We start from the raw sequence: 26,663 nt of genomic DNA on the forward strand, positions 1-26,663 counted from the left end.
CACGCACCTCAAAGACCTCATTCTGCCGGTCAAAGCAACTGACCTGGATGTTTCCTGATGCTACTGGTTTGCATGCAACTTTGAGGTCACGAGCTCAGAAAAAATATGCCCAGCATTAATCCGTGCTTCCGCCTCGGCTCTTTTTCGGGTGAACAACTCGTTCAGCCTATAGAATGTTGCCTTGATAAGAGCAATGATAGGGAGATTGCGTGAAGCCTTCAACACTGAGTTGATGCACTCCACTAGGTTTGTCGTCATGTGACCCCATCGGTAGCCACCATCAAATGCTAACGCATACTGTTCACGGGGAATTCGGTTTAACCAGTTAGAGTAAGCCTCGCCCCGTTCTCGTAAACACTGGTAACGCAGTTCGTACTCATGCACCGTCCGCGAATAACCTGTACGATAACAAAAAACAGTCGTAAAAAATGGATGACAAGCACTTTTTCAAGGTAACTCTATTAGCAACGAACTTAGAATTACTCAACGTTACCTATATTGACGACCAGTTTTTGTAGGTACGGTGCCTTGAATTTTCTCAGAAAATTTGACTCTATGTGCTTGATGCAAAACATGTGGAAAGCTCTGGGAGGTTCCCAAGCTCCATTACTGCGTGCCACAGCTGCATTAATAGATTCGTGTCGGTCGGATATCAGCCCCACACCGTCTCGAGTGACAACATGTTGTCGCAGGTTACTGAGGAAAAAGTGCCACGCATCAGAAGTTTTTCCCTCCACAATAGCAAATGCAATTTGGACAATGTTGTTGTTGCCATCCTGTGAAACTACCATCAAATGCTCTAATGCAGGAATAATAACTCCAAAATACTCGATGCAATACCCGAATATCAGTCACCAAGTCATCGCCTTGATATGCAGGCATAGTCTCGACATGGACGACAGCTGATGGCTCCTTATGACACATGGCCTCAAACCATATAGGCAATGCTTCGTATAACACCCTATCACATAGAGCTTTACGCTTAAGTCGTAAAATAGAGGTGGTGTGGTATTACGACCTCTAGAATAAAATGTATATATATAATAGCAGAAGAATTATAATATGCTAGGAGCCTTGAAGAATAGAGGAAATAAAAAATCGCGAAATAAAAGCGCAACGCTCAAGGTACGAGTTAACTTGCATGCTAAGAAAACCAGAACTATTAAATATAAGATAACAGAAGTATGAATAGAGTGCCAAAAATATACAATAACAAGCTCCTAACTTAGCCCGCGAAGTCAAGATTGGCCGGAGAATATTTACACATATATACATACATATCCAAAACCCAGAAGTACATATACACAATCCTGCCTTTCCATAAACCTCTAAGAGGATAAAAAAGAACACGTTATGCGGAGAGAAAGCCAACTACATATATATACATCATAGCATAACAAAATAACCCAGTAACCACTCCGCTTCAAGAGTCCAGACGCCTAACGAGATGTCTCTCTACTTGCATCTGAAAAACAACAACATAGTATAGAATGAGAATCGGAGGTTCTCAGTATGGTAAAGGTGCCACACACATAATACATAAGGTCCTGGGAATGCTAGAGGCAATCCTAGAACGCCGACACTCAGATTATAGAGCTTAAAGTATTAAACAGGAGCCTTAAAAGGTGGTTTTCTAAGAATATTTAAACCTAACTTAACCTTAAATCTAAGTCCCATACTGCCATTTCTCCATACATCCATCTCCGTCAGCATTTCATAGACAAATAAACAGATAAAGGCAGACACAAGAAGGTTACAAATACTGCAAGTAACAAATATACATTTAGCATGGCAAGTACACTTAGGCACACCCAGTTAATGCACAACAGGTATTCAAATAGAATGCATATGATGCATGCCTGTCCTATGGCTGATGAGGCTCATCTGTCAGTTATCCAGCCAACCCGACAAGTCTGAATTGAACTTAGATTGTCCCCCGAAGTGCATCCCCAAGAGTCTATGCATAGCTTTTCTCAAATAATCAATATTGCTCATTGGGGGTAACATTTTCGAAAATTTATATAGTGCCCAGTCACACTTACGTCATAGGGTAACAGAGTATCGAGCTTTCAACCTGGTACACGTGGTGGCAAGCCACGGTACTTTATCTAGGGAATCTCGTATCTCAGATCATTCAAATTCATAAGCCATATAAATAATTCAATTATAATTCATCAACATCCACATCATTCTCAATCGCATCTCATTCATCATCATACATCAATCATATTCAATCCTTATCCTTCATTATCACACCTCCCATTCCGTCCATCAATAGTTCCAATTCAAAACATAATTCATTCTTTCTAAATGAATCAAACTTAAAACATACTCATTTTCTTAATAACTCAAAATCAAACCATATAACATTTGAATCTAAATCTTTTTAAATAATCATATAAATAAAATCTCTAACTTTTATAAAATTTTTGCAGCATCTCCTCTAAAACTCGGACTTTGCCACCCTTTTCAAGTCCAAACCTACATTCTTTTCAATTCAACATACCATTCCTCATCATCATAACAATCACCACAATAAATCTACCTCAGATCAACAATTAAACTAATACAATATTCAAATCCAACAACCAAATTCAACGAACCAGCCATGTTCATCAACAGGATACTAAGTATTAAATATACACATGCAATCCAACTTATCTTATGGGCATCTAGCCTAAGTTTTCACTGAACATTATATATTAAATGTAAGAAACCTAAACCGTACTTTGGCCGATTTTCATGTAACGACCAAAGCAAATTATTTAAAACCAAGGCAGCCCCTTCAAAATTCAACTAATCAACTTCCTCCAATTTTCAATATTCACAATTTCAAGCTCCAATTATTTATTCACAACCTAATTCACATTCATAATACATATATATCCAATTTAATACTCAAAGCTCAAATTCAATGAAAATAAAATAGAATTATCGTATCCTCACCTTACCCAAACTTCACATAAGCAAGAGTGAACGTTTTCCTCAAGCTAATTGGATCCTAAAACATCAGAAATCAAAGAAATTCAACCTTCCTATTCCTAATTTGAAAATTGGGGGAAAGAAGAGGCTGAGGTGAAATAACAAGTTACCTATTAAATTGTTCCAGTAAAAACGTAGAGCTCGACGCGGTGAACGCATGGCCGCAAACGGTGCGACAATCGGAGCTCGGACGGAGAAGTTACAGCTTACGGAATATTGCTGTAAGGGTTCGGCACTACTTCTCTTCCCTAGGTGCTTCACGCTGCATTCAGGTAAAATGTGGGAGAGAAGAGCTTTTGGGCTCATTTAATGTGATGGCCCGGTTGGGCCGATGGTCCGATTTGGACCCAGTTCAACCGATTCGACCCGTCCGGTCCAATCTTAGACCGTTTTCTTCAAAATTAGTGTTAAAATTCTCGTTTCGATGAACTCTATCCTAATTTGATATAATATTCGCATTTCTAATCTCCCTTATTAAAAACTAATTTATTGACTAATTATCTACTAATTTAACCGGGATTTACACTTCGTACGATGCTTCCCAACCTCCGTATATTTTTTCCATTGCCTTTTGCTTAGCCAACCATACTTTCCGATAACTGACGGTGTAGTTAAACTTCGATTGCACTTCTGCAATAACTGATTTTACCTTTAACGAGGGGTCAGCCTCGACCAACAGCTTGATGGCTTTTGCAATTGTGATCGAATCCAGCTTAAAATGATCCTGAGAAATGGTGGCTCTGGCACAGGTGTGACTACCATTATACCTCCTTATAATTCAACAGTGCTTCCTGCTTATCATGCTAACCCTGACAGCCAATCACACCCTGACCCATACTGTGTACACTTGGCATAAAATGTCAACAGTTCCGACTCATACACCCGGTAGTCTACACTTCTTCGGATAGTATACTCTTTCATTATCTTAATAACAGCTTTCCTGGAACTGAATTCCATCCCAACGGCAAATTCACCGTCTGCGACAATAGGAATTTCTGCGGCGAAGGCAACTGAACAGAAAATACTTAATAAACAAATATTTAATAATCAAAACTAGAAGTAAATCAATACTCATAGCATCAATTATGATATAAATAAACTGTACATCTGGTCATTATCTCATTATAAACAAAATAACAACATAAACACATAATTAAATACTGATTAATAAATACTAATTTTTGTAAACTAAATCACTAACTAACTAACAACATTATTACCTTAAACTTAACTAAATAAACCGATAAACAAATGCTAGTTGAGTATCTTTTCATACTTCACTTAACTATATATTTGGTCCATCGATCAATCTAAATTATTACAAGCTTCTAATCCTATTTATAAATATACACAATCACGTACATGCACTCATATATTCTGGAAACTCTGGAACATGCATGGCATCTAAATCCAAAACTCGACATGAAAGATGGCTCCTCAAACGGCACTTCGTTTGCGAGTGCATTTGCCACGTCCGTCACATTTGGAGCCATGGTGCTGTCACCTTGATCTTCATCACCGTCTGAATCAACAATTTCGTAATTGCTTTCGAACTCTTCTTCACTGTCACTATTGTAATCTTCGCGTACAATATTTCGGTCGGCCTCAGATTGTTCGAACTCAATGTACAACTCGATGAACGAGATTTGAGCACGACGTTCAATATACATTGAAAACATCTCTTGCAAACTAGCTTCGTCCATTACATATTTGACTTGAAATTAGACGAATCCACCAAACACCAGTATGGGATATCTGTATAAAATACAAGATATTTTCCTTGACATCACAAAATTTATCTTCTCACAGATCACACATTTGAGCTCTTTAAATGAGATTGTGAAGGGAATAACATCTAACGAATTTTTACAAATGAATTTTACTCATTCAGATGTTTGTAACAAAATCTGACCAAAATAATACACTTTTAAAAGAACTCTATCATCCATTTCTCTCACTCCACTAAATAACAACAGAAACTACACTACCAAATTTTTGGGCTACATACCAAGAGGGAGAAAAAAAATGGAAAAAACCAGAAGAAGAAGCAAACAAGATGAAGAAGAAGACGAGATCTGAGACTCTTCTAGGAGTTGAACACTTTTATATATAAAATAGCCCTAAATCGGACCCAACAATTAGGGAGATGATTCAAATTAAATTTAAAAAATTAAATTCGGATCGTGCGATTTCATTCTAGTATTTAAACAAAAATTCATATATATATACAAAATTTACGGGCCGATTTACATGATGTGAAATTCAAATTTCAGCAATTGCCAAATCGAACTCTCCGAATTGTTCAAATATTTTTTCAAAACAAAAAACTTAGACCATGCGACTATCCCCTGCCAATCACATAAAACTGTCCCACCATTTGTTCTAGCATGCCCTATTTCAATATCCAAGCACATCTTACTCATGGTTCCATAACGAACAAAATTGAGCCTTATTTTGTTTATTACAATTATTAATACATTTGAAGTGAACTAAAAAAAAATTTATTGAATTGAATATAAGTGGCGAAAAGAAGAAAAACCGCCCCAGCCCTTGGTAGAGTTTGTTTGAATTTAGCGGCAGAGGCTTTCTACTCTCTCAGTTTCTCTGCCAATCAGACTCAGTAGTTCAGTCTTTCATTCTCACTCATTCTTCTGAACGCATCGTTTTAGGGTTTTGTTTCACTTCACTTCCTCTTTCAGCAGAAATGGAAACGGAGGAGTCATGTCGCGTGGTTCCCTTTCAGCTCCAGTTCGATAAACCCCTCCCTTCTCATGTTACAATGGCGGAGTGGAATCCCGAGAAGGACCTCCTCGCACTGGTCACCCACGACTCCAAGATCTTGCTCCACCGTTTCAATTGGCAGCGCCTTTGGACCATTTCCCCGGGAAAGTCCATAACCTCCCTCTGTTGGCGTCCTGACGGCAAAGCCATAGCTGTTGGACTTGACGATGGAACTTTGTCACTCCATGATGTTGAAGTCATGCTTCTTTTCTTCTGATGCGCTTCATAGTTAATTTTACTTAATGTTTTTATGCCAAAAAATTATCTGATTTTTTTCTTCTTCTTTTTTTTTTTTTGTGCAAAGTAGAATGGAAAGTTGTTAAGAAGCTTAAAATCGCATTGCTCTGCTATTATATGTCTCAACTGGGAGGAGGACAATCACCTAGTTAGGGTATGTTTCTTATTTAATAGCTGTTGAGTTTGATTTTATTCAAAGTTGAGCAAGTCTAGTACACGCTAAACAGAAAATCTCGTATATTACATTCAGGCCAACCATACTTGGAAATTGGAATAAAGAAAAAGGAAGCTGGGAAACAATGATAAATCAACAAAGCAATAATTACATTTTGTTGAATTATTGTTTGTCTTTGTCCTATCTCCCCTTGATTACTGAACATTCGTAATAAAGCTAGAAAAATGAATTAGTGTCTATGCATGTTAAATAGATTCACACATTATGCAGTATTAGATCTGAATCAATACTCCTTTTGTCAAGCGTACACTATTTACTTAGAGAATATTCCCATTTCTATTGTTCTGCATTTGTGTTTCTGTGCTCTCTCTTGGGATTTGGATTGCATAATATTGACTGGCTGTGTCTTCATTTTTCTTTCTACTATTTTAATCTTCACATTCCAGTTTGCCTTCTAGGACGACTGCGGTCACACTTCAAAATATGAAGATAGAACCTCGCGTTTCTTTCCTCCTGCTCCAAAAGCTCCTCGGATGCCTGGACTAGTATCAGGAGATAACGGCTTCATGGATGATGGTGAAGAATCATTTCAGGAGTTATCAAATTCTTCTCTCCAGCGTTTCAACATTCTATGCAGTGGGGATAAAGATGGAAATATTTGTTTTAGCATATTTGGTATATTTCCTATATCGAAAATTGTAAGTTATTGTCTACCTGAGAAGCTGTCATTTTTTTTTTCATTTCTCCAATTCCTATTGTGGCATGATAGAAGATGGCACTCTAATCTTTGTGCTTGTCAAGTTGATGACATGAAACATACATGATCTTATTGTTAAACACTTCTCTTGCCTTTGGATGTTTCAGAACATATATGATCTTACTTTTCCACTTTCCCGCGAGGGTGCAGAAACTACTTACAAACTTTTAAATGCTTCTATACACAAGGTAGATTCTTCTTCTATTTGATCACTCTACTTCATTTGAAGTCCCACTCTCCCATTTATTGGGGACATAAGCATGAAAATGCAAAACAATGCTTTGATGCCGGAGATCGACTAGTATGATATATAAACATAAGCATGTGAATGATTATGATCAACTTAAAGGAGCAGTTTGAAATAACCTTAAGTGGTACGATAAGTTATATCCAGGAGGATAATCGATCTTGGTATTTGTTCAAAATATCACTAGAGGAGTAATGAATTATTGTACCAAATGCTACCAAGTGTACCTCTTAGGAAAAATCAGGTGAAGGAGAGAGTCCATGTTCAACAAAATCAATGCATGAATAAATCAGACAAGAAAGAAGTTGAAACAATAACTTGCATAAGTTTCTTACTACCCTTATAATATACTTATGGAAGCTAATGTTGTTAATATCATTAGGTTGCCTTATCAAAAGATCTTTGTAGATTGATAGTCATGTGCTCAGGAGACCTTGTTGTGGTTGGTGATGAATTGAAGGATGTTCACTTGGCTGGGCACAATGAGCATGGCCTGCATTGCCTAGCACTTAACACATCTATATTCTGTGACAGGTAAATTTTCTGAGTAATGCATATTCTACTAAAACATGAGATAAGTTAAGATGTGTAATCTAATTCATTATGATATGGTCTTTAATTTCTATCACATTCTTTTATTGTTAATGTAAAACTGTTCTCTGAGACAAACACAAATGAAAATGATGGTACCATGCTTTCTAGGTTTGCTTTTTGTTGGATATACATTCTGCATCATATTTTCTCAATGGGTTTCCCTCTTCCTTTGTGTAGGAAAAATGAGCTTCATCAAGTAGCTCAACAGGCTTCTAGCATTGAGGATTTGACTGAGGTTGTCCGAACATCATTATCAGTCATGTGTAGGCAATGGTCTGATGCGATGCACACATTTCAGGAGAAGTTCAGCTCTTTGTCTACTCTGATTATAGATCATGGTAACTGAATTAACAATGATATAATTCATTTGCATCATATCTTGTAACTAATTTGTTCAAATCACTCATAATTAGGAATTGATTCCTCTCCTCAAGAGGAGTTTCTGAGTCTTTTGGGTGGTGCAAGGACTAGTCCACCAGTTCATCAATTCCTTGTTAACACTCTTAGTGAAGTGGTATACAGACAACCTTATATAGCTTGTCACGTGTTCGTTTATTACTGAGCAGTTTATGAATGCTGTCTTCATTCAGCAAGTTTATTGCTTTACAGGGTGTCAAGCGCATTTCAAAGGTTATCTGTGGTGCTGGCAAAGAACTCCAAAGTATTGTCTTGGACCACCTCCAGGTATACTATTGTACTCTTCCTTGTGCTGCAATATTTACTGATTGCATAAAAATGTGTTACTAGTTGAAGCAGGTGGAGTTCAATATCTTCCCAAATAAATAAATAAAAATCTTTCACAAAAATGCATGGAGTTCCAGTTTTGATATCCCAAAGGAACCTTAGTATTTTTTATTTATTTATTTTGTTTTAAAGTTAAAATAAGAAAAAGAAAAATTCACCTACTTTAATATTAAAGGTGGAGGTTACAATCGTAGGACCAATTATCAACTGGTGTATGGTAATTTATTGTATCAATTGTCAAGATGTCAAATGTAAACCATGCCTAGTCGCCTAGTTGATTGAAGTTCTAGGATGGTTGGTTTTCCCATTAATGACGTGATATTAGAAGTTAATTGCTGTTTTAATCTACTCAAAATAGTCATTCAATTTCAGTGCAAGCTACTATATATGAAATTGAATCAATAAATATTTTTGTAAGCCTGCTGCGGAAGTCATTGGATTCAGAATGGGAGAACTAAGAGGGCTTTCAAGATGGCGTGCACGTTATCATGGCATTGGCTTGGATGAGTCACTTGTTAACAACGCAACAGAAAAGGCTGGTATGCTACTTGTTCAAGTTGAACGATTTATGAGGATTCTTTCATCTGTCTTGCAGCAGGTGTGCCTTTTTATGTTTGAAATGGATCATAGTAGGTCTACTTTACTATTTGGAAATAGTATTCTGTAATTTTGATAAGTTATATACTTCAATGAGATTTGCAATAATGAGATATGAATATTTCTATGACCAGAGTGTATTAATAGAATGATAGATTGCAGTATGTGACCCACTAAAGTATAAAATGAATGGCAAAAATCAACACATGGTATACCATTTTAAAAGCCTATTGTGTCTGTTGATTTTGTTTTTAACTGGCTGCTAACATTTATTTTGCCAGTATGCAAATTTCTTCAACTGGCTCTTAAAATGTATAAAATTGCTCATGTCAGAACCAAGTGACCAGCTTCTACCATATAACAGGTTTGTCTAACTATTCATCAATGCTTTGGGCTTAAAGATGTTATTTATCTGATTTTTCTTTTGGTGTTGGCAGCGAACTTATTGTTATATTCCTGAAGTTTTTATATGAACAAGATCCAGTTAAACAATTGCTGGAAATATCAGATGCAGACTATGATATTGAAATTGATGTGTAAGTTTGTTATCTACCCCATACTCGGGGTTTTTTTTTTTTTTTTTTTTTTTAAATCTATTAGATGTAAATTTCCACTGTGCGTGATATTACATATTTATTTATCCTTTTGGCTCAACTATGGCTTGTACAGTTATTAACTTATTATGGGACTTTGAATGTAATTGATACTTGGCAATTGAAATTTTCAGTGAGCAATGTAAATAGTAAGATATTAGATGGTCTTGAGTGTCCTTGTTTTTATAATAGTTTAAGTTGACATGACTTCGTGATGTTAGTTGCATTTTAGATTTAATAGAATAAAACTTTTCAGGGAAACAATGCAAAGAATTCGGGAATTAGTTCAGTTTGGAGGATTTTCTGACACTGAATATCTAAGAAGAACATTGGCAAAAGAATTCCAGCAGATGGAAATAAGGTATTATCTTCTTCCGTTCTAGCCACCAGTTTGGATAAGTCTTTGCTTTGACCTCTTGTTTTCATTCTTTGATGATGTGGTGAACAAGATAACAAAAATGCTGAGAAAATGTTGTGAACAAAACTATCTGCTTTCTTTGTCTGTGTAATTATGCTTCCACCAGAATGAAACCATTGTGAATTTATTCTTAGTTGTATGACGTGGAGAATTGGCATTTGAGTATCATTGTTTGATCCAGTTTACATGCTGAGCTTGAATGGATGGCACCTGAAAATAGCACTAGTGAGGAAGGTGCAGCTTCTTGTTTAGAAATTGCCTTCACTTAAAAATAAAAGAAAATAAATGTCCATAATTTCTCTGCAGAGAAGCAAGTCATGTCCTTAATCCATAAGAGTAATTCTCCACATACAAGTGATTTTCAATACAAGTCATACAAGTCATTTATATTCACGCCGTTTCACGTTTTTTTTTGTGCCTCTTTTTCTTCTTCTTTCTCCGTGCTTCCTCTTCCTCTTCCTCTTCCTCTTCCTCTTCCTCTTCTTCTTCCTCCGTGTCTCTTTTTCTTCTTTTTCGTAATTTTTCTCTCTCGTTATTATCGTCATCAACACCACCTCTTCCTCCCTTTTTTTTATTGAAATTTCTTTTCCTCTTTTCGTTTTCTCTTTCTCTTTAATCAAAATCATCAGAAAAAATAAAAAAACATTATTCAAGGTACTTACTGTTCTTCTAGATTTTTTTTCTAGATTGTCTCTGTCATGTGCCTCATCCTTAACCAGCAAACATTAAAAGATTTCAAGAAGAAATATACTGTCTCCCCTTATATTGGGTGTATTTTTTAAATCCTTTGGGTGCATTTCTTAAATCTTTTGGGTGTATTTCTGTAATCCTTTAGGTGTATTTCCGTAATCGTTTGGTTTATTTCTGTAACTGTTTGGGTGTATTTCTGTAATCCTTTGGATGTATTTCTGTAATCGTTTGGGTGTATTTTTGTAATCGTTCGGGTGTATTTTTGAAGTTCCATCATCTTCAAAACAATTTCAAAGCTTGATTTCAGAAACCATGAAAATCGAAAAAAACAGAAGGAGATCGAAGACAAAGAGAGAACGCTTTTCCATACAAATCATACAAGTCATTTATATTCACGCCGTTTTCACGTTTTTTTTTGTGCCTCTTTTTCTTCTTCTTCTTTCTTCGTGCTTCCTCTTCCTCTTCTTCTTCTTCTTCTTCTTTCTCTGTGTCTGTTCTTCTTTTTCGTTAAAAAGGAAACGAAGATGAAACACGCGAAGATGATTCAATAACGCGCGTGTTAAGCCCAACTTGTAAGACTTGTAAATAAAAATGACTTGTATGTGTAGCACTCCTCAATCCATAAATATTCTTCACAGTTCCAATTATGTCGGTGGATTTTATAGATTCTCATTGTGACTATTACAGCTTTAGAGAGGCTTTTGAAATGCCTTTTATTACGGTCTCAAGAAAAATATTATGCGAGGATTTTCTGCCGTTGTGTCCTCTTCCTTCTCTATCAAAAGCACCTTCATCCATGAGAATTCCCACTTCAGTATCATATTATGAGGTATTTATCTAATCTTCAATATGTCAGTCCCAGTTGTTGGGCCTTTTTATGTTATATTTGTATTTGTATTTGTATTTCATCTCAGTTCTCTAATTTGACAGAAGTGCTGTATTCTTATCTTCATTACTTGTTTTCATTCTGTAGGATTCCTCTAAAGCTTCTTTGTCACATTACACCTGTCAACAGCAATATATTGATTATGTATCTCTCCAAGTACCCGACGAGTCTTTCTCAGATATTGCAAATTGTATATGCATTGTCAGAGGATTTATGCACGACTCACACTGTCTAAAGAACGGCTATAGTTCTTTGGAAGCTGTGCTGTTATATATTCCTGCTGATTATCAATGTGTGGATCTGTCTTTGTATAAGGTAACAACGATAAAATTATAAATATTTCATACAACTTTTTATACTCGGTTTCTTTTATTTTTTCCAGACTTTTTAATCTAAATGTGATGTTTGAAACAGGATAGTCAAATTGTCATGCTGCTAAACAGAGCTACAAAGAGATCAGAAAGCGCTGTAGATGGCTGTATGATGATTATGCACGCAAGTGATCTACCATATGTCTCTATATCAAGATCTGCTTGTACAGACAACTGGACATTGCAAGAACTGAAGGTAAGTCACACCATGCCCATTGTCTTCACGATTGATAACGTAAATTAATAATCTCTGTACTAACAAATACGTGTATATAATGAAAGTACCATGAGTTGCTCTCAACTTTTAGTTTCTTCCAACTTCCAAATTCCACCAACCCTTTTTTGTAATTGTGTGCACCTAGGATTCTGTGGCCCACCTGAACATAGGGGACGAGAAAGCCCGCACCATTCCTCATTCCGTAGCTGCTCCCTTGGCAGTTAGTGGTGAGTACTCTCTTCTTTGTGTATGTGTCACTTAAATGCATTAGAATTCATGCGAGAACAATCAACCTAGTGAAATATATTAATGTTTAGGTCACAAGAATTTAAATGTAGGAAGCATACAACGTATTTCTAATAATAGTCAGGCCCTTGAAAACATATCTTCTCTTTCCCTCCTTATAGTTGAATTTTCCTATAGTCAAGCTGGTTATGGTGTGTTAATGTGGGTAACTGTTCCCTGTTCGTTGATATGTCTTGCTGGCAGCATCAAGAGGCGTGGCTTGTGTATTTGCTGCGAGAAAGCGTGCCCTGGTCTACATTTTGGAGGAAGATGAGGATGAAGTCTCAGATGCAGAATAATCTAATTGAATTCTCATTCTCAGGATGAAGTACAACTGTCCAAGTATGGTTGTCAGATCTTAATATATTTATTTATGTAATTTAAATTTTTAAAATCATTTCTATTTTATATAAAATTAATAGTGGAGAACCATTAAAATTTAAATGATTATTTAGTTAACTTATACTCAACTTTATTACTTTTTATGAGATTTTAAAATTGATAATTTTATTAGATGATATGAGATATTTAAAATAGATAATGTGTTAAACTTAAAGCTCGAAAATCAATGTTTTTTTTTTCCCTAGTGCTTTGTGATTATGAAAACTCAACTTTTAAATCTAGGAGTTAGAGTTTCTCTTTTGTCCTTTTTTTTCCGGATGAACAACAAAACCAATAGTAAAGAAAGAAAACATGACCAACTCCATGAAGGAAATTCTTCCACGCGTGTAACAGACTAACAGTATTATTATTCCGCAGCTAAAATTATTGATTTATTTATCTACAAGTACATCCACTATACAAAAGCCGGATTAAGCATCTTTCTCTGACTACATATGATTATTAGCATCATCACAATGCTATTACCTCCCGACATGTTACGCTGACACATACAACTGCTGAGACACTCAAGCTACAAGTACAAATTGATTCCAGCTACGAGGCCACGGGGGCCTACTACACAACATCTAAGCTACTGCACAGAATTTAATACATTCTGGTAAATCCTACTTTCCTTAGATTCCGCAGTCCGCACGAAACTGTCGTCTCTGCGCAACTTGCAGGAAGGAATGTTGAGTGGAAAACATCACAAGTAAAACAGTTACATAAGAGTAGTTGCAGACTTTGCAGACCAACATTCCTACAAAGGCAGAGAATTTTATCGATTGAGGCAAAGTGGAAGCTTTTAAATTAACCCTGCACCAAATAGTAACATGCCTTCGGTCATGCTACAAAACTTCAGCGCGATGGCAACTCTGCATGTTAGCAACAAAGACTTGGGCGTGTTTATGAGCATTGAGTTGGGATTATGGAAGTGAAGAGCTTGAAGGGTAAAATGGAGAATATTTTTTTCTTCAAATCCTTTTCTTCCATCCCTTTCCTTTCAACTCACAAACACACTCTCAGACGCTAAACCCAGAATAGTTTATTAGATTATAACAGGTGAAATATGTATGCCTCCAATAGCATATTCTATGAGTCATCCAACTCAACAAGCTGTGCCCGTCTCTCAGCAGCCTTCTTCCTAACAAAAATGCCCCATCTCAAAGCTGCCTTAAGCTTGAGCCAGCCAACAACAGCTTTGCCAGAAGAACAGCCTCGCTCATCATCACAATTGTAGCTCATTGGGTTTGCGGCCATGTATGCAGATGAATATGAAAAACCATCTTCATGGGCATTAAGGGAACCATGAGTTTGACCTCCCATATTAAAGATACGGAGCAGATGCTGCATATCTTCATTTTCCAGCATCTCATGACTTCTAATACGAATCTCTTCCTCTGGGAACAATTCCTCAATTCCTCTACTAGGATTTGAACTGCTGGCAGCCTGAAAGCCATGAGTGGCTGATTGTAACAGACCATGTGTCACCATACTGTCATCTCTATGAAGCTGATCTTGGTGTGAAGCATTCAACTGATTTTGTAGCGGGCATGCATTATCATCAAATTGAACACAAGAATTAACATTTTGTGTATGTATCGGAAATCTGGTAGCTGTGCCGTCATGATAACCTGGAAATATTCACATGAGTCAGCAACCAAAAGATTCTTAAGGATTCACCATTTGTTTCAAAGGTAAAACATATCAGGAGTAAAAAAGCCTACACCGAAGAATAAAAGAAGCTTGCTAAATAGGTCATTTGGTTCTTAAACAGAATCATTCTCCTCTACTAACATTCACCACGTGGGTTGTAGTTTTTGCTGTGCAAGACACTACCAAAGCTATAATAACTATTTGATTGCCCAACAATCTAGTCTAAACATTGTTTGCTTACTTCATTGGTCGAATGATGGGAGAAGAAAGTTGGGAGGGAAAGGCTAGAACCTGTTCACCTTAAGTTGGTTTTGACAGAGAAATATGAAGAGAGATTGGTGTACCTTATATGACAAAAGTAAAGAATTTTTTCCATAATAGAACAAAACAGAACTGAAAAATGCATGATGGATAAAAAGCGGGATATAACAAATAAATACCTCCAACTGTTACTCCTGAATCCACTGAAGGCTGCCCTGTGTTTACTGGAACTGGTAAACTTGGGACTGAAATCTGTTGGAAGGAGTTTGAATATTCATGAGAGCTTATTTGAGCTTGAGGATGAGATGTGTCCAAACTCTTATTATGGTTGTAATTTAGCAGAGACTTCCCGTCATACTCAATAACATGCATCCAATTTTCGTACGCCTTCTTCACCAATGTGTCAACATAGACCTACATAGACCACCAGTATTTTCAGAGTTTTGATCATATTATTTCCTCACAGTTTATTTTTAAATTCTTAATTTTCCATTTTTTGGATTTTTTATAAAAAATGATATAAAGGGGCCACATTTCTTTTTCCAAAAAAATCTTTTGTCACATAAAAGTCTATATACATGCTACATATAAGAGTTGTACTAAGCCAAAGATGTACCTGTTTTATTCAGACATGCAGAAACATTAATTATAGATGCTATGCTTGAGTAAGGAGTTTATATTAACACAAAGTTCCAAAGAAAAACCGAGCTTTCATTGTATGGCATCAAGAAACATCAAATCATGAAAGAAACCCCATAAGGAGTGGTCCATAGTGAAAAATAAATGCAAAATTTTCTATGGAGATTTATTTACCTTTTGGCTCTCCGAAAGAGAATCAGCTGGATAATATTGGTCATTGGCAATTAAGCCACTTAGCTCATAGATGTTATTGAAAACAACACCGACGTTTCTTGCTTCGTCAGGATAGTATACATAAAGATTTCCACTGAGAACACAAGTCTTTGCATGCTCAACAAGAATATCCCACATCTTATTTGACATGCCACTCCCAAGAATCTACAAAAAGAAGGATAATCAACCAACAGAAAAATTCGACAGATAATTATAAATCATTGAATTAACACAAATTCAAAGGATCTCAACATTCAATCAAAAGGTTGCAGTACTAGGCAACAAACTAAATGGACAAAAGTCTTATCCTTACATTGCGTAATCTCTGAGGGTCCCTGACCACAAGTCTTAGGAAGTCTTCAACGGTATATATTCCAGCTTTATTTAGCCTTTTGTGAAAGGAACCATCCTTGCCAATCTTCTCTAGTCTCCATACCTCATCAGTCAAGGCGGGAGGGTAGTGTTTCTTGTATACTGTAATTTCACAGACGTTTAATTACTATGAGAATAGAGGAAGATATAATTAATATAAGGGCATTACAGACTTACATTCTCCACGATGATCCTTAACAGTGAAAGCTTCAGTTTTGGCTTCACGAATACGCATCCTCTCGCAGCAACCGGAGGCAACTTTCAGCCCCAGCCTGAATTTCCTACTTCTTATCCAGCTAGAATTATCTGTAAATGAGAGCTCACCCAGTGTTCCTATACCATCCTTCAGTGTAACTTGCAGATCGCCAGCAAGAAGAGGCCTTTTTCCTTCCCTCTCTTTCACAACATGACTCTCAAAGTCTTCTTCAGTCCAATTATCATCATCCTCATTATTGAAATCACCTTCAAGCACAATAACATCTAGTTTGGCACATGACTCTGGGCCTGATGTGACAATCTGCCCTGTGTTTGCATCAATTAAAACAATATGTATGGCAGCAGACCCTTGCTCGCCCTCCACTTTTCCACCAGTAAAGAGAGGAAGGGATAACCTAGTTTTGAAGTGCAACTGTAAGTTTTTGCCATCTCGGCCTTCAATGCGCTTTGGAGAAGACCTGAATTTATTAGGGAGAACCAAAGTATAAATATCAGACATATTTCAGTCAACCTTGACAAACATACAAATCATCATGAAAATAAGGGTCACTAAATTTTGAATTTTATGTTTGGATCTACAATGGCATAATGTGTCTAATACAATCATTCTATAGCAATAATGTTGTAGGATTTCTTGCCATGAAAGCAGTGAAAGAAAATAAAAGGGTTAAATTTAAAATGGGCATGCATGATTAGTTTACCTAATAAAATCATTCTATAATAACAAGCTGAGGAACAAAAAAAGTACCTTCCAGTAAGCTTGGCAGGGCCTAGTTTTGCCAAAGCACGCTCAACTTCTTCACTAACCTAATAAGCAACAAGCAAGAAAAATAAGAAGACACGTTTAATTTACTTATGAGAGAGAGAGCCTTGGTCAAACAATTTTTAAGCCAAGGAGCAGAATTCAGTTCATTTACAGAGTTCTATGAAATCTTATTTAACAACATTAAAACATATTTAGGGAGAGAGAGAGAGAGAGAGAGAGAGAGAGAGAGAGATGTAATTCAGTCTTGTCCTAAAAAAATAATAAAACTAAAAATAAAAAATTTCAATCTTGTCCTAAAAAAATAAAAGTAAAATATCAGAGTTGTCAGATTCTAATATTGAGTTAATACCACAGTGACAGTGAAGTGAATTTTCTTACAACTCTGCGAAGAATAGGTTCCAGTGATGAACAAAGCTTCTGCAGACTGTCAACCTTCAGAGCTTCAACAATTACACTGCAAATGAAGATAAATGCATTCATCGGTCAGTGTAAGACAAATTAAGGTTTAACAGATGAAGATAGTGTGACTCAAGGCTACTTTATTCAATATTTTTTTTTCTGCTATCAGACTTCGTTTTAGCTCTTTAGAAGCATATTTCAAATAAATTTTGATATTCTCGCATAAATAACCGTTTTTTCCATCAACTTCTTTTTTCATTAACAGAAAAGCAGTATGATATAAAATTGAAAGCAGATAAGGTGACAAACATACATTGTACAAATTTCTCTATCAGTTGCATGCAAACATTGCAAGTGGATAACAATAATTTCGAAGAAGAAAACCAATCCAGCTCAGCGAAGCTGAAGAGTAGCGAAAAATGTCAGAAAGCGAAGTCAGTAATACCTAGCCAAAGCAGGTCGCTTCCGATCAGGTTGTCCTTCGTCGGCTGAAGCTGAATCCAAACACCGCTTCTCTCTGCCGTGCATTGTTCCAATTCCTCAAACCGAACGTTAACCTCCCTGTTTATTAGTTGCTGAGAAGGTGAAAGAAAATAGTAACAAACAGCACGCAGCAGGCAGCACACACAGCCACGTAAAACTCAGCACTCAGCAGTTGAGTTTGATCTCGTAAATTCGGTGAAGCCAAAAGAAAGATGCGGAAAAGAACAAAGAAAAAGAAAAGAGAGTGCGTAACGAAAATTAAAGGAAAAATCTGCAGTTTGTGATAATTTTGCTTGGTTTTCTCAGCAGCCAAATAGACCGTGCCGACGGTGCAAAAGAATTAGAGGGGAGAGAGAAAGAGAAAAAGAAGTGCGAAAGGATGAAAAGTACGGAATCTGAGAAATTTCGGGGAAACGTATGCGAACTTTCTGTTTTGACTTTAAACGCGATTTTTTGGCAATGGGGGACGGACGCTTATTCCCTTGTCGCACAGCACAAAACAAGTTAACAACGACACTCCCACTCACATCGCAATCTCCCTCCCACAATATCACTTTTTATTTTTCCTCTTCTTTTTCCTTTTCGCGGACCACATCATCGCCACATCTGGACCTTCCACGTGGCACAATCCTTTAGCTTAGGTCACACCATCAAGATAAAGAAATATGCCAATTAATTAATTAATTGCCTTCTCAACAAATAGAATTTCCTCAATCCACATGTTAGACAGACAACTAGGGGTGTCTATGGATCGGATCGCATTCGCAGATCCGCGGTAAATATCCGATCCAATTTGAAAATTGTCGATATAATTTGATCCGCAAATTGATCAGATCGGATTCGCACTCTTTGCGGATCGGATCGCGGATATCTGCTCTATATTCGCGTATCTGATCAGCGAATTCGCAGATCCGCACAATAATAATTAAAAATAAATAAATATATATATGTTTGATATTATATTTACTTGTTTGTATGTTTTAGTTAGTAATTATTATTCATATATTGTATTATTTTATTTTTGTTATTTAGAAATAGTTTGATTAAAAATATTTTAGGAATAAATAAGTTTAAAAATATGAAAGAAATATTTTTATTGAATTTGTTTACATAAAAATATAATTAAAAAAAAAAGAAGGTTTAATTATGCGGATATATCCGATATCCGATCTGATCCGCACATTTGCGGATCGGATCTGACACTAAAAAATGCGTATATCATATCCGATCTGATCTGATGAAAATTATGCAGATCGGATAGAATTTTCGACATTATCCGATCTGATCTGATCCTATCCGCAGACACCCTTTCGTATGTTAATTGAAATATTATTACAATTTAAAAAACTAATGTTTATTCATAATTCGGATGACTTCTCAAATAAAAATATTTTTATATAGAGTAAAAATCGTTAAATAATTTAATATATAACTAAATAATTTAATATCATAAGTATTAACCTCTTGACTATTATATTATATAAAAAATTTTTATGTGGGGTTTTGATCAATTTGTTGAGTCGAGTTTCAAGCCAACACATGCTCACTGCGAAAATATTCAATCCAACGACAATGTATTTTAATGGGACCAGCAACTCAATTGATCACTAATTACCACTTCATATTTTGAAAGCTCTTTGGCAAAAGATAAGGAGATTTGGGGGCCGCCGGGGCCCGGGGGCATGCAAAAGATAGGGAGCTCTGGACCCACATAATCACTATGAATTTGGGCTTTGTTATGTGTAGTTTCCTTAGTTCTATAGAAATATGTGGTGTATAGATACACAATAACACGAGCGAAAACAACATTGGAACTGACATGTCGTGATATAATTGTATGCCTCGTAAGTGGTATAAATGTATAATTGTATCCCACATGTATTGGAATTTCGGACCCCATAAACAAAACATACACAAACAAGCAAAAAATAATTAAAAACGTGCACTAACAAAGCAACAACTGTTCCAACAACTAATGGCTTCCTATTTAATACCCAACACATTAATATCATAGGCCCATTGTGTTTAACGCTAACCACACTCGGATGGAAAATGGAGGTGAAAACAAGGGAGATCTTTGTATTATAATTAGAGGCTTGCTATACATACAAGTCTTTTTGACTTACAAGTTTTACAAGTTGCTACACATTAGAGTCTTTTAATGCGTTATTTAATTTCCAAAGCGCTACACTCACCGTGAATTATGAACGACTCCTCTTCCTCTTCCTCTTCCTCTTCCTCTTCCTCTTCTTCACTCACCGTGAATTATGAACAACTCATCTTCATCTTCCTTTTCCTCTTCCTCTTCCTCTTCTTCTTCTTCTTCTTCTTCTTCTTCACTCACCGTGGATTATGAACAACTCATCTTCCTCTTCATCTTCCTCTTCCTCTTCCTCTTCTTCTCCTTCTTCTTCTTCTTCCTCCTCCTCCATGTATTTCTTCGTTATTCTCTTTGCCTTTTCATTAGTTGTTTTATTTGCGTTTATTACTGGTATTCTTGCTTCGTTTTTTTTCGATTTTCATGGTTTCTGAAATCAAGCTTTGAAATCGTTTTGAAGATAATGAAACTTCAGAAATACACCCAAACGATTATAGAAAATACACCCAAACGATATTTCTTCGTTATTCTCTTTGCCTTTTCATTAGTTGTTTTACTTGCATTTATTACTGGTATTCTTGCTTCTTTTTTTTTCGATTTTCATGGTTTCTGAAATCAAACTTTGAAATCGTTTTGAAAATAATAGAACTTCAGAAATACACCCAAACGATTATAGAAAATACACCCAAACGATATTTCTTCGTTATTCTCTTTGCCTTTTCATTAGTTGTTTTACTCGTTTATTACTGGTATTCTTACTTCTTTTTTTCCGATTTTCATGGTTTCTGAAATTAAGCTTTGAAATCGTTTTGAAAATAATGAAACTTCAGAAATACACCCAAACGATTACAGAAAATACACCCAAACGATTATAGAAAATACACCCAAAGGACACTTTATGCATAATTCAGAACTCTTTCTCTTTCTCCTCCTCATATTCTGCTGCTTCTTCTTCTTCAAAAATGATTTTAGAGCTTGATATCAAAAAATAATGGAAATCAAGAATAACGAAAAAAGAAAACAAAGAGAAAAGCACGTAAATGAAGAAGGAGAAAGAGAAGGCAAAAAACGAAAGAAAAGAAGAAGAAGAAGAGGAGGAAGAGGAAGAAGAATGTGCAGCAAGAAGAAGAAGACGATGCAGTGAAATTGTGCAGTAACGGTTGAAGAAGGAGAAAGAGAAAGTAAGAAACGAAAGAAAAAAAGAAGAAGAGGAAGAGGAAGAAGAACGTGCAGTAACGTTCAAGCGCGTTAATATAATAACTTGTAAAGACTTGTATAAAAAAATGCTTGTATATGGAGAATTTCTCTTATAATTATTATTTCTTTTTTCCTTTCTAAATTAGTAAATTTTCATCTTAATGAGCAAAATAAGAGGACACATTTGAGATTTGAAAATAGATTGATGGGCCATCTGGATCATTTAGAATTTAATGAGGTGGCCCATAAGCGTTGCTGCGTTGGTGAGCAATTTAAGAGTTTTTGGAACACTCCGTTGTTTGGTAATGTGGGCTGTATTTATAAGGGTCGAATGTGAATTAAAAGCTATGCACACACTCAGCCAACCGCAAACAAGGACTATGGAAGTTATAGGAAAGAAAAAAGTAATGCGGCGCCAGGTGTCAATGATTCATTGGCACAAGTAGAGGACCAAGATAACATTATGGAGTGTAGCTTATCATTTGGCAACCGAGTTTCTGTCGCGACCCCTATAATATAGCGACTTTAAAGATCCATGTTACTGTGCATGCTATGGTGGAGAGCTAAAATAATAAGAAAATGAAGAATTTTTTTAATGAATGATTAGATAACTATTACATAAAATATTTTATTTTTGGAAAAAACCTCTTTATCTTAAAATTGACTCCATATTAGCCATTTTTTATTTTTGGAAAAAGCCAATACTTTTGTTCTCTTTCTATTATTATAACAATTCAAATTTCTTAATATTCTTAAATCTACTATTCTGTTAGAATAAACTAGCATCCATAAAAGTTGAAAACAATGTAAAAGATAGAAATTACTATTTATACCAAATCCTAAATAATTACATAAAATTTTTAAACTATTTTTGGTGAATCTCATCCTCTTCAATTATTTATCTATAGCCAATATATTAGCCATGAACCACCACGGCCGCAGTACCATCTCTCTCTCTCTCTCTCTCTCTCTTCCATCTTCGCACTTTTTTTTTCCTCTTCTTTTTTATTGATATTTCTCTCTTCTCTTTCCTTTGTGCATTAATAGTGGCTCCTCCTTTTACTGCCGTGAGCTCCATCTTCTCCTCTCCTCTCCTTTTTCGAAAGGTTTCTGGCTTCAAGAAGTAACAATTTTGAGTCCTCCATTTTCTGCAACTACAGCTTCTTCAGCGCGATTCTAAGAAATTAGGATTTTATTTTGAATTTATGCACGTTCTAATCTTCGATTTAATCTGTGTTTGTTCCTTTTTGTAATTTTGAAGAGGATAATGGCTAAACTATGTTGATGTTCGCGAGAGAGAGAGAGAGAGAGAGAGAGAGAGAGAGAGAGAGAGAGAGAGAGAGAGAGAGAGAGAGAGAGAGAGAGAGAGAGAGAGAGAGAGAGAGAGAGAGAGTAGGAAGGGGGATGGTGCTGCGATATTAATGGTTCACGGCTAATAGAGGTGCTGCAGATAGTGAGTGAGTAAGTGAGTTAGATGGTAAGTGAGTAAGAGAAGAGAAGGGGGAAGGAGAAGTTGTGACAGAGGGAGAGAGTTCTAGACGAAGAATTGAAAAGAATGAGACTCATCAAGAGTTATTTGAAAATTTTATGTAATTATTTAGGGTTTGAGTAATTTTGCTTGCAAAAGTCAATCTTATATGGATACGAATAATAATTTCTATTTTCTATGAATAAATATGTCAATATTTTTAATTTTTATAGATAAAAATGGTAGTTTATTCTTTTATTAGTTGATTATTTGTAAAATAAAAATAATTTAATTTTCTAAAAAACTGTTACTTTAATTTTATATATATATATATATATATATATATATATATATATATATATATATATATATATATCTTAATTGCAGAAATTATTTTTGTTATGGAAAAGGTGTTGGTGTTTTTGCAGATTATGGGGGAATTGGGTCATTTACCGGAGGATGGAGGGAGCATCCACCACGCAGGGGGCGTGCTGCGCTCGCTCATCAGCCGCGTGTCAGACGCCAAGCACCACGCAGGGGGCGTGGTGACGTGGCAAGCATGCAGGAGGCCGAGCACCACGTGGGGGCGTGGAGGACGTGGCGTCGCGGAGTTCCAATGCTCTGCACCACGGGGGGGGGGGGGGGCGTGTTGACTGATGTCCATGCAGGGAACAATCTTCCTCCCCGGAAAACAGCAAGCAAGCTGGCCTTACAACCTTCCCATGCTTATATATACAAGCAGTAGAAATGTGTAGTGATAGATAAATTTCAGCGGGTGTTAGGGAGAGTAGAAGAAAGAAGAGTGTTTCTTAGGGTGATTTTGGGTTTAACATTACATAGAGTTAGGGAGAGTAGAAGAAAGAAGAGTGTTTCTTAGGGTGATTTTGGGTTTAACATTACATAGAGGGGAAGAAGGTTGCTGTAGAAAAAAGAGAAAGGTTGGAAAATAAGAAAAAAAAATAGTTTGGTTTTATTTGAAGAAACGGTTCGTAATTATGGTGCTCCGGAGGAACATATTATAAATTATTTGGATCATCCAATTTATGTAAGTTGGTAATTTATAATTTTATTATGTGTTAAATTTCTGTTTTTTTTTTTTTGTTATTTAACATATTATTTTAGAATTATATTTTATTTTTCTGTTAATTTTAGATTAGTATTATGTTATAAAAATATACCAGAATAAAATGTATATTATATGATATAATAATAAAAATTCTATAATAAAATATATTTTTTCTACCATAAAATATTAAAATAATATAGTAAAATAAAAATATATAATCTGTAAATAAATAAACAAATAACTGTTAGAATAATAAATAAATAAATATTAGATATATGCATTATATTAATATTAATTTAAAAATATAATAATAATAATAATAATAATAATTTAAACGTATTAATATTAATTTATATATACGTATATCGATTTAAACGGGTTTGTATACTAATAAATATATGGTTTAGGGTTTTAATAAATATATGCATAAACTTTTTGAAATATACGTTAATGATTTTAATAAATAAAATATTAAAATAAATAAATATGTTAATATTTGTTTATTAAAAAATTTATATTTATAATTTATCTAATAAATATATTTTTGTTAATGCAGCCTAACAGAAATTTGTTGGTGCGTAAACTAGATCCGCCACAGACGTGGAACCCGATGGTGGAAAATTACTTACGTGCCACGGGATTCTACCACGTATCGAGGATTGGGGTGATAAGAGGATTTCACCCCTTATTAGCTGCTTTGGTTGAAAGGTGGAGGCCGGAGAGTCACACTTTTGTGTTGCCGGTGGGTGAGGTTACAGTGACATTGGAAGATGTCGCACATATATTTGGCTTACCAATCGATGGAGAACCTGTGAGTGGATGGACTAACAGTAGTAGTGACTTCGTTCGAAGTCAGAGCATGGCAGTATTTGGACGTGAACCAGTAGTCAGTGGTAATTCGAAATCCTATATAAAGCTTGGTTGGGTTCGACGTATCAGAGATGCGGAGCCGTTGGACACTGAAGAGTCCATAAGGAGATAGGTCAGATGCCAGATTTTCTGTTTGTTAGGGTCGATCCTATTCACAGATAAGTCGACCGCATACGCCCACGCGAAGTATCTACTGTTGCTTCGCGATTTCGAGCGGATCCATACGTATAGTTGGGGGTCAGCATGTCTTGCACATCCTTACAGAGTATTGTGCCGTGCGTCACGATATGATACGAAGGAGATGGATGGCCCTCTTAATCTGTTGTTTGTTTGGGCATGGGAGCGAATGCCGTGTCTTGCGCCGGTACCGAGACATACCCTTTCACCTGCTGAGATACCAGTTGCCATGAGGTAAATATTTATGGTTCTTGTTGGAGATTATATTCGCTATGCATATTCCATTTAGGTTACTTATGAAAATTTTTTCAACGTATGATGTATCAGGTGGAGCCATTCGGAACGGACCACATCGTGGTTAGCGAAGACCGTAGTGAATTTTAGGGTTGATATAGACTACATGCAGGAGGTAAATATTTATGGTTCTTGTGATTCCTATTTCCAAACATTAATGTTAGGGTTATGACGTACGAATTATATGTGACAGTTTGAGTGGCGGCTGTACGAAGGAATGATCATACCCGGTGAGTTACATGGACATCTTGATGTGTGTGATACCGTTGCTCCGTTGTTGTCGTTCAAGTGTATCGAATGGCACCCTGCGGACCGAGTGATGCGTCAGTTTGGATTCGCACAGCCTCCCCCGCAAGGAGCAAGGGACATTCCACTGGACCAGCATTGCCTTGCTCTTCGCGGAGTGCAGCAGCATGACTGGACAGTTTTTCATGGGCCATGGATAGTGGAGTGGGGCAACAGGCGAAACACTCGACTGCAGGATCTGCACCCCCTTCCGACCTGGGACTTTATACCGAGCAGGGAGTATCGGGATTGGTATGTGCGCTCGTTTGGACATATGCTGAGATTGTCGGATTATGTTCCTCAGGACCCAGCTGCACCTCAGCCACCTGCACCTCAGCATGCAGTATTTGAGTCGTTTCCTTATTATGTACCACAGCCACCGGACCAGAGTCATGGTAGCCATCACAGTCAGGAAAGCCACCCGGGCCAGTCTCAGCACTCTCAGCACTCTCACCACTCTCAGCCCATACTGACGATTCCAGACGGTGATGATTGGTTTGACTTCTCCACCGGCGGTCACGGAGATCAGCAACAACAGAATTGGGCCAACGCTAGTTTGGGTGGTTGGTCAGATTTTAGTGCTATGCATTCACCGTTAGGGTCGGCTGATCCACATGGGGCATCAGTCGGTCCGACGCATGGTTTGCGGGGTCATGCTTCCGAGCACTCGTCAATGGGTGCGTCGTGTGATAGTGGAGTCCTTCGACGGACATACACAGTAGTTGACGAGTACTACCCCGGTGCATCCGCTCCAGCATGGATAGGAGGGTCGGCCCCTCCGGCAGAGGCAGCTGGGTCGGCTCCTCCGGCAGAGGCAGGTGGGTCAGTCGCTCTAGGTGCAGATGACCGGGATCCGGGGCACCCATATGACCTACGGACGGAGCGAAATCCGCCTGATAGGTATACTCCGTCGCGGCCAGGTCAGGGCATGATGGGTAAGGCACTGCACTGGATGGCTCGTAGGAAGTGAGCATTCCGTTGGGTTTTTTAGATTTATAACTAAGGTTTAATGTAATTCATATTTAATGTTCTGTATGTTAACCGATGTAATTCGTATTTAATGTTCTGTATGTTAACCAATGTAATTCATATTTAATGTTCTGTATGTTAACCGATGTAATTCGTATTTATCTTTCGTATATTTGCTTCACGAAGGCAGTAAATGTTTAGATTAACTTGTTGTTAAACATCAATGGATAATCTCAGATTTGAAAATACAAAAACGACTTACGACTAATATAAAAAAAA

The 26,663-nt window shown here is 36.6% G+C and overlaps 2 protein-coding genes across 3 annotated transcripts; one reads left to right on the top strand and one right to left on the bottom strand.

Moving 5' to 3' along the window:
• The first annotated feature begins 5,501 nt into the window (after positions 1-5,501).
• Positions 5,502-13,044, top strand: LOC130967647 (anaphase-promoting complex subunit 4). Of its 2 annotated transcripts, none has more exons than XR_009081402.1 (17): positions 5,502-5,959; positions 6,071-6,154; positions 6,634-6,873; positions 7,040-7,120; positions 7,562-7,713; positions 7,951-8,111; positions 8,187-8,287; positions 8,383-8,457; positions 8,936-9,115; positions 9,396-9,478; positions 9,552-9,650; positions 9,964-10,068; positions 11,503-11,644; positions 11,789-12,016; positions 12,121-12,268; positions 12,435-12,516; positions 12,779-13,044. XR_009081402.1 is itself a non-coding variant. In XM_057892600.1 (17 exons), the coding sequence occupies exons 1-17, from the start codon at positions 5,687-5,689 to the stop codon at positions 12,871-12,873; spliced, it is 2,334 nt and encodes a 777-aa protein (XP_057748583.1). In that variant the 5' UTR covers positions 5,502-5,686; the 3' UTR covers positions 12,874-13,044. The 2 variants fall into 2 exon arrangements, 1 of the variants encoding a protein (XP_057748583.1); XM_057892600.1 differs by having other exon boundaries at positions 12,116-12,268.
• Positions 13,045-13,286: 242 nt separating this feature from the next.
• LOC130968940 (calmodulin-binding protein 60 B-like) lies at positions 13,287-18,416 on the bottom strand. The gene is made up of 8 exons (XM_057894460.1): positions 17,923-18,416; positions 17,457-17,532; positions 17,061-17,119; positions 16,274-16,770; positions 16,038-16,198; positions 15,686-15,889; positions 15,052-15,286; positions 13,287-14,589 (listed from the first exon to the last, which is right to left on the bottom strand). The coding sequence occupies exons 1-8, from the start codon at positions 18,003-18,005 to the stop codon at positions 14,048-14,050; spliced, it is 1,857 nt and encodes a 618-aa protein (XP_057750443.1). The 5' UTR covers positions 18,006-18,416; the 3' UTR covers positions 13,287-14,047.
• Between the last annotated feature and the right edge of the window lie 8,247 nt (positions 18,417-26,663).

Source organism: Arachis stenosperma, chromosome 3 (genome assembly GCF_014773155.1).
Source record: "Arachis stenosperma cultivar V10309 chromosome 3, arast.V10309.gnm1.PFL2, whole genome shotgun sequence".
NCBI lineage: Eukaryota > Viridiplantae > Streptophyta > Magnoliopsida > Fabales > Fabaceae > Arachis > Arachis stenosperma.